We start from the raw sequence: 7,522 nt of genomic DNA, 5'->3' as shown, positions 1-7,522 counted from the left end.
TAAGCATTGGAACAAGCTACCCAGAAAAGCTGTGGAATTTGGACCCTTGGACATTTTTGAGAACATTTTTGACAGACACTTGACTAGGATGGTTTATATAAATACACCTCTCAAGCTTCCTTCCAGCATGATTTTTCTATATCTTTCAAGCACTTATTATATCAATCAACCGTCATTACTTTTGAAAAGGCAAAGAAAGCCATCAGAAACTGATAAAAAAGAAATAAAGGGAAATTAGGGCATTACTGATTCATAGAAAACTCTGACATCATCTGTGACCATGTTTTATAAACTTCAACTCACATTAACATAGTTCTGTGCATCTCTTCCAAATAAGTTATCAAAGCTTTGGCATATTTAATTATTATTCACTCAGCAAAGAGCATTTGACCTTTCTGCATTGGACCTGACACACTTGAGTTACATGTGAACACATGCAAAATTGGCTTTGTAGTTGATGAAAGAATGAATCGAGTGCTTGGGCTGGTTCCGAGAAACAGAAGAGGATACAGTCATTATTGATCTCTAGTGTCACGTTTTATATAGTAAAAGTTTATAAAAATAAATGCAACAACGATCAAATAAACCACCCAGCATTACTGGAAATTGAAATGTGCATCATGGCAAAGCATCACAAAACACAGAGGCACTGAGTTTGGATGAATCATCATTCAGAAAGCCAGGGGATTGTGACATTTCTACAGTGCTAAAATGGAACAAGCAACTTCAAAAAGGGAAAAGTGAATGAGACTATACCAATGAATGCTTTTTTGAGGAGGACTTGTCCCTCCTTCCTTCATATAACAACTTAAACTGCAAAATTAAATAAAAACACGGTAAGCAAATAACCCTTCGGCACAGCTCTCACACCACAAACACTGATAAAAAGTGCCCCAGCTTCACCGAGTCTGTACATGGCGATTGGTTTCATTTTGGCATTACTGTAAGAGTAGAAAATGGTACTGCTCAGTCCCTTGCTGGAACAAGCTCGTCATCCATCCAGAGACTGCCTGATACAAACCATCTCTTCTAGAGGCATTACCTGAAATATAAAGAGTGTGCTAGTTACTGCCAGTTGGCTGCAGTCCTGGCAGAGAGAGAGGTCACATTTGCACTGTTCAATAATCTCCAGTATACTTTTCAAAGCTGCCAGTGTCAGATCCTTTTATCACTTTCTTTTTTCCTGTTAAATGATGTTTTGCTCTTATGCCTAAAAGCTTTGGAAGGAAACAAGTTCCTGGTTGCAACTAATATTTAAGAATGTTCTGTGAGATGAGCAAAAAGCAGGTTAGGTTTGCTGCATTCCTATAGATTAAGCTGAAGTGCTATGAGCTAAAGAAGCATGCCTGTTAACATGGTAGGCACTCAGCCTCTACCATACTAGGCTGCAAGAAGAGTGGAAGATCTTGATGCACAGCATAGGGAGCAAATAATTCATCTGCATGAGACTGACATCAGCTGAATACCTGAGTACTATGTGCATCAGTACCAAGCAATGAACCCGCCCCTTCCAGCAATGAAATTGGAGGCTGCTCTCCCTAGGCAGCCGAGAAGGAATGTGAGACCAGGAAACAGAAAACAAGCTAGAGAGTGTGTGGGCATGTAAAGTGCAACAGGATTCTGTCCTTTGTGTCCCACAGTCTGGGGGGCGCTCTGTGCAGGAGGGTGCAGAGGAAGATGAGTACTTTTGGCTAAATTTTCCTTCCACTGAATATGCAAAAGAGCTGACTATGCTCAACTATACCAAACTCTATATAGGCACCAGCCAGACTTTTTGCCTTCATAAAATCGGAGAAGTGGGGTTGAATGGGACCTCCAGAGATCATCTAGTCCAACCCCCTGCCTGAGGCAGGATCATCCCTATCCAAGCCATCCTCTACAAATCCATAATCTAACCTCTTAAAAAAACTACCATCAACCATGATGCAAGACAAGACATAGCACCCTAACCTGCCATGGGCAAAGCAGGGGGACTACAGCAGCTTGCATGCACAATCCCTTTTGTTCTCAGGAGGCCCAGGGGCACAAGCTTCTGGAAAACATTCAACAGATTAAGCTGAAGCCTGTTTAGGACTAGAAAAATAAGCCTATGTGCCTGCTCACCAGCTCCTGATGGTGCATCACTAGTCCTGTCATGCCTCCAACAGGGATGCTGCACCTGAATTTTCAGTCGTGTCTTACGCTAATGTCAATCTCAGAGAGACACAGTGCAGACCATTGCTCCTTAGTCTCAAGGCGAACACTTGCATCTTTCCTGCTCTCAGATTATTAAAAATACAATTGAACATTCAAGTGTAGAAAACCCCTGGGAAAAGAGTTGTTGTGCCAGCTGTGACCTAGACCTACTTAAAACGCAGCCACTCAGCTGGCTAATTCCTGGCATTTACTGAAAGTCACTAGGGCTGGATTTGAGTCGCATGCACCAGGGATTGAATTCTTAACAAAAATAAATAAAACTCTTATTGTCCTGACCATCAGTTGACTCCCCCACACTCCGAAAGAACCATAAAAACCCCACTTTCTGTTTATGTGCAGGTTCCACCCTAACAGACCCCCAGCATTTTTTTTTTGCGCATGCAAGAAAAATATAAAGTCAGAACTTGATTTTATTCAGGTGTTTTAGGGGCATTTAACCCTGTGGGTCCTTTCCTTGGTTATTTGATTCCCCCGTGGAATTTTGTCAGTAACAGTTCAAACTCCTTCTGTGTAGTTGAGTAATATTCAGGGAAGAGACTGTTTCCCCTAATTCAACATAGGTCAACTTACAATTGGAACAATATGGTACGAGCACTACAGGCATTAACTCCAACAGCCTTCAAAGGGTTGGCATTTATTTGTTAGGAAGCCTTGCTTGTACACACTTTATAAGGAGATCCATCACACAAGAGCAGGGTCAAAACAATGTTAAGTTCTCTCGCAGTCCTAGGATGTAGTTTCAGAAGAAATCTTACAGGAATTAAGGCAGACGTAGCAAAACTGAATGTTGAAGTTAGATGTCAACAGAAGAGTGGTAACACCAGTTTCATGACTGCTTGTACCCTCTACCTTCTCGCTTGCTGGTAGGGTTACTCCTTTACATGCTCTGATTTAAGACAGCACAGGCCTAAGTCCCGCTGCAGTCAGGGTGCTTTTTTGCACTGAGACTGCTGACCATTTATCAGTGCCTTTCTGGGAACTGGTCATTTATAGCAGACAGAACCCGGAAGCTGCAAGCCCTGCTGTGCTCCTTTAAAGCAGGCTGCTGCTTCCTGCTTCTCTTTCTCTTAGAGCTCCTTGCTGTGCTTCCCCCTCCCCCTTCTTGCCCCTAAGATGATGATACATCCTCATAATGCAGGAACAGGCAGGGAGGAAATTCAGGAAATCCGTAGGCAGAAGCAGGCTAAAGAAACAGCAGGAACACTCCAGCACTCTCTCCCAGGTTAAAGGGGACTAAGAATGAGGGGGGACACCCCGCGGTAGAGGCCACACAACTAAAAACATTCTGGCCTTAGGACAGGAGGAGTGAGAAGGCTAAGGCACCACACCCTGTTAGGATAATGTGGGCTATAGCAGGGCGTTAAAAGGCAGAGGCAGCAAACACAACTGTGTCCAGCATCTCCAAAGAGGGAGAGAAGCATGTTGCTTAGTCGGCTTCTGTATTCAAGTTAATTACTGCATTTGCAACAGCAGGAAGTGGTGCTTGCTCACCGGCTGGGGCTGCTGAGGGGAAGTAGTGTGCCATTTGAGGAAACAGTGGTCTACTAGGGAGGGAGATAAGCTGTAGAGTTTACGGGGTTGGGGAATAAGTGGGCTTCTGGCCCACACAGAGGGCCAGGAAGTGAAGTAATCTCCAGAGTTGCACAAAAACCTGGAGAGCTGCAGTTCATGCAAGGTGCAGTGGGCCACTGTGTGATGATGAAGAGTCTAGGGATGGCTGAACTGCAAAGGGCCAGTTGTAGGCTGTCGGGACATCTCAGAGGTACGGTACTGGGCAGGGGGCAGAGGATAAGGAGGTACAGACATTTAAGGTATAGACTATACTCAGCTGAAAAGCCTCTCAAATGCTGGAAAATGCCCAGCATGGACCCATCTCCAGTCAGGAGATCAGGACTACAGCAGCTTGGGAACTGGGTATGTTTCAGTACACCCAATGCACAGTCCTCCTCTTTCATTGCTCACAACATCCAATTTGCAACCTTAAAACTCTTATAACAGTTATTATACATGCAGATGTTTGCATATCAATAGCTTAAGAGTACAGCATATGCCTCATGCAGAATGGGCCAGAAGTGTGACAGTACTGTGCGCTAAGAAACCTCAGCCTTCTGCCCCCTTGACAAAATTCATTCTAAAAATGCAGTTAGGTATGTGACTATTAGAAGAGGCAAATCATTTCAGCACTACAATGGAAGATGACAGAACAGCTCAGATAGCGTCCTGAGGTAGGCAGGAACCGGTGCCTCGACAGATACAATGAAGGCTGAACCCCGCATGTTATCACATGCGTCTATTTTATATGCTAGGTTTAAAATAGCCCATTAAGGTGAAGTTATTGCCCCTTGTTGTTTTGTGTGATCCTAGGCCGAACATCAAGTTCTGTGGAACAAGTACAAGGACAACTGACAGTCTCACAGAGAAAATAAAATAAATCCAAGCCCTCTAAACACAATGCTGGGCTGTTTTACACTGGTAATTAGAATGCAGCAGTGTTAAAGAAATAAGTGCTTCATAGTATAGGCTTTTTTGGTCATAAAGGCCTTTTTTTTGCCTATAATCTGACATCCCAACATGGTTCCAGAGAAGTCTGCCTTCCGCTGGTGACACCTGTAGCAGCTGCCCTGTGTCTGCCTAGGATCAGGGAGGGGGAAATCTCTGATGTGATCTAAGGCTTTGATGTGTAATTCCCCTGGGTAATTCTCAAAGACAAAGCTCCCCTCTCTGCCCCTTCCCCACAACACACACAGCTGTCTCAGGCTCTGCTTCCATTTGGGGTTGTCTGTGGCAGCCATGCCTGAGCTGAGCCAAATCCACCCTCTGAGACAAAGAGGCTGAGAAGGGGGAGATGCTGCTGCTAATAGCAGCGATTTTTGCGGCCTTCTCCAGCAGCTTTTCAGCCAGACTTCAAAGAAAGCTGGCTGCACAGAGGGTACCTTCCAGTTCTGCCCACAGCTAGCCACACGCAGCTCCAGGGAGCGTAGCATTGGATCTCCATTGAAGTGTGATCAGGGCTTGCGAAGGACAGGAAATTTGCCTACCCCAGTCTGTTCTAGGTCTGGCCCCTGAAGCATCAATCAGCAGTAATTTTTTGGAAGAAACACCAAGAAAACTTGCAGTATAACAAGGGAACAGCCCACCCACCAAGGACATTTTTCCTTATAGCTTCTGTGCAAGAGTGGGTCCATAAGGGGTGCAGTGGTGTGGCTACACCCCCTGCACCTCCCATCTTTCTGACTATGCTACTGGAGCAGAAGCCATGGACTTAAGTGTCAAAGAAGGTAAGTATTCCCCCTCTCTCTTCCCCTCTGTGTTCAATAGCATGTCCCCTCTCCCTCTCATTCTTCCCTCCATCACCTTCCACTGGGATGGGAGAGGAATTCCTGCCCTCTCCAGCTGGGCTGCACAGGGGCTGCGCTCAGCCCAGGACTGCAGCAGTGATGGCAGTGGGCAGGTGCATCCTCCCTCCCTCCCAGGTTTTCCCTGCCAGCTTGGGAGCAGGTGCAGAGTGCAGAAACATGCCCCCTCCCCTGGCAGTGCCCAGTGAGTGCAGCCTGCACACAGCCCAGCCAGACTGGGACAGGAGCTTGTCTCACTCCCAGGACAGTACTTGACAGTGGCAGGCAAGGTAGGATAGGCAATGGGAGGTGAAAGGATGGAGAGAGAAGGAAAGGGACGGGATGTGCCTCTGAGCATAGTGGGGGGTAGTACTTATTTTCCTTGGGGCTTAGGTCCTTGGCTGCTGTTCCTGCAGTGCTGTCTGCCTGCCCTAGTAGTGGGAAGCAAGGGGAGGAGGCTGGGAGAGGGGTGCAGCCACCCCTGCAGCAGTCACACCCCCTTTGTAAAATCCTGGATCTGTTTCTGCCTCCGTGCTTGGTTATGGAGTTAGAGGAGAACACGGGACTAGCAGAGACTAACCCCCTGCTGTTGCAAGCCACCTCATCAAGTTATTCCTTAACCTATTGCCTGGTCTCTCTGGTATAACAATGGAGTGTCTCCACAACTGACTAAACATTTCCTGAATCCTACTACTTCAATCATACTCTTGTGGCAATCCATCCCAAGGCCTAGTCAGCGTTGTGATGAACAGCACTTGTTTCAAAACATGTTGCCTTTGAAGTTAACTGAAAGGTCCCTCAATCTTTTTTTCTGGCACAGGGTGCAATTGACTTTTTCCATGCCTCTAAAAGTCTGGACTTCTTGGTCTGCTACTGGTATATAGTCTTGTTTCAGGAAAGAACCCAAACTAACCAGATTAGGACGTATTACTGATTCACAGAAAGTATTACCCTGTTGTTCAATCCCATACTTTACACACATTCACTTGCACTGCTCTCTTGCTTCTTTTATTTTTTTTTGCTTGGTAAGCAGCAATGGGAAGTTTTCATTATAACCATGGCCAAATCTTTTCCCCTAAACATTCATGGTGATTTAGACCCGAGCAGAAGGATTTTCCAGATCGGGGTGGCCAATCTGATATGCATGTCACAGACAGCCTTTGTGTGGGGCACACGAGAGCAGGAAGAGACAGGTGGCACAGTGGCAGATAGGAGAGGGAGCAGAAGAACAGCAGATTGGGCAGAGAGCACAGGGCAGGTGTCAGGAACCAGTCTTGAACATCAGCCCTAAGGGCCCCAGAGGCAAGCACCAGCACAGACCTCCACCAGGCCACTACTTATAGCTGAAGCAGGAACAGTAGGAGAGGATCCAAGTTTCTTTCCACCTCCAAACTGCTCTGCTGCTCCGTGTTCCTGTCTCCTGACACCTGGCTTGACATACTGTTGCCAGCCCAGGTCAGACTGACTATTGCCTCTGCCTCATGTCTTGCTCTGTCTCGGACTCAGCCATCAGGTACTGACCCCGCTTGCCTCCCTATCTCTGCCTCTACCTGTTGACTCAGCTCTGTCTCAGACTCCAATCCCTTGGCTTTGACCCAGCTATTCCTCTAATCTCTGATCCCAGCTTTGTGCTAACCATTAGGAAGACTGACCATGTCTTGGTTTGTGACAGCAGGGAACAGAAAGCAGAGCAGCTGACCAGGCAGGGGAAGAGGATCAGAGTGGCACTCGGGTAGGGTGTGGGGTCAATTTATGGTATGCCTGCCAAAGAGGTTGACCCCCACTGTCCTAGGTCACTCTCCATTGTCCTACTGTCCTAGGTCATTCCTCCCTTCCATTTTTCAGCAGTGAACTCCAGCTACAGCTACCATTCTGCTGGCTGTTCCCCTGTTTAAGTCCCTTGGGGAGTTCCCTGCATTTCTTTATTCCAATCAACTGCATGTCACCAACATTTTGCCACCCATGTTGTCTCATTTTCTGCACTCCATTCA

The 7,522-nt window shown here is 46.5% G+C and overlaps 1 protein-coding gene across 5 annotated transcripts in view; it reads right to left on the bottom strand.

Moving 5' to 3' along the window:
* Positions 1-268: 268 nt before the first annotated feature.
* The window catches only part of CEP68 (centrosomal protein 68), a 29,579-nt gene continuing 22,325 nt past the window's right edge, over positions 269-7,522 (bottom strand). For all 5 annotated transcript variants that reach the window (XM_006264904.4, XM_059719894.1, XM_019500814.2 and 2 more), the window contains one exon: positions 269-1,042. In XM_006264904.4, the coding sequence (XP_006264966.3) occupies positions 992-1,042 (51 nt within the window). In that variant the 3' untranslated portion in view covers positions 269-991. The remainder of the gene's footprint in view (positions 1,043-7,522) is intronic.

This window comes from Alligator mississippiensis, chromosome 1, assembly GCF_030867095.1.
Source record: "Alligator mississippiensis isolate rAllMis1 chromosome 1, rAllMis1, whole genome shotgun sequence".
Taxonomy (NCBI): domain Eukaryota; kingdom Metazoa; phylum Chordata; order Crocodylia; family Alligatoridae; genus Alligator; species Alligator mississippiensis.
This window is presented reverse-complemented; position numbering and strand designations above follow the sequence as displayed.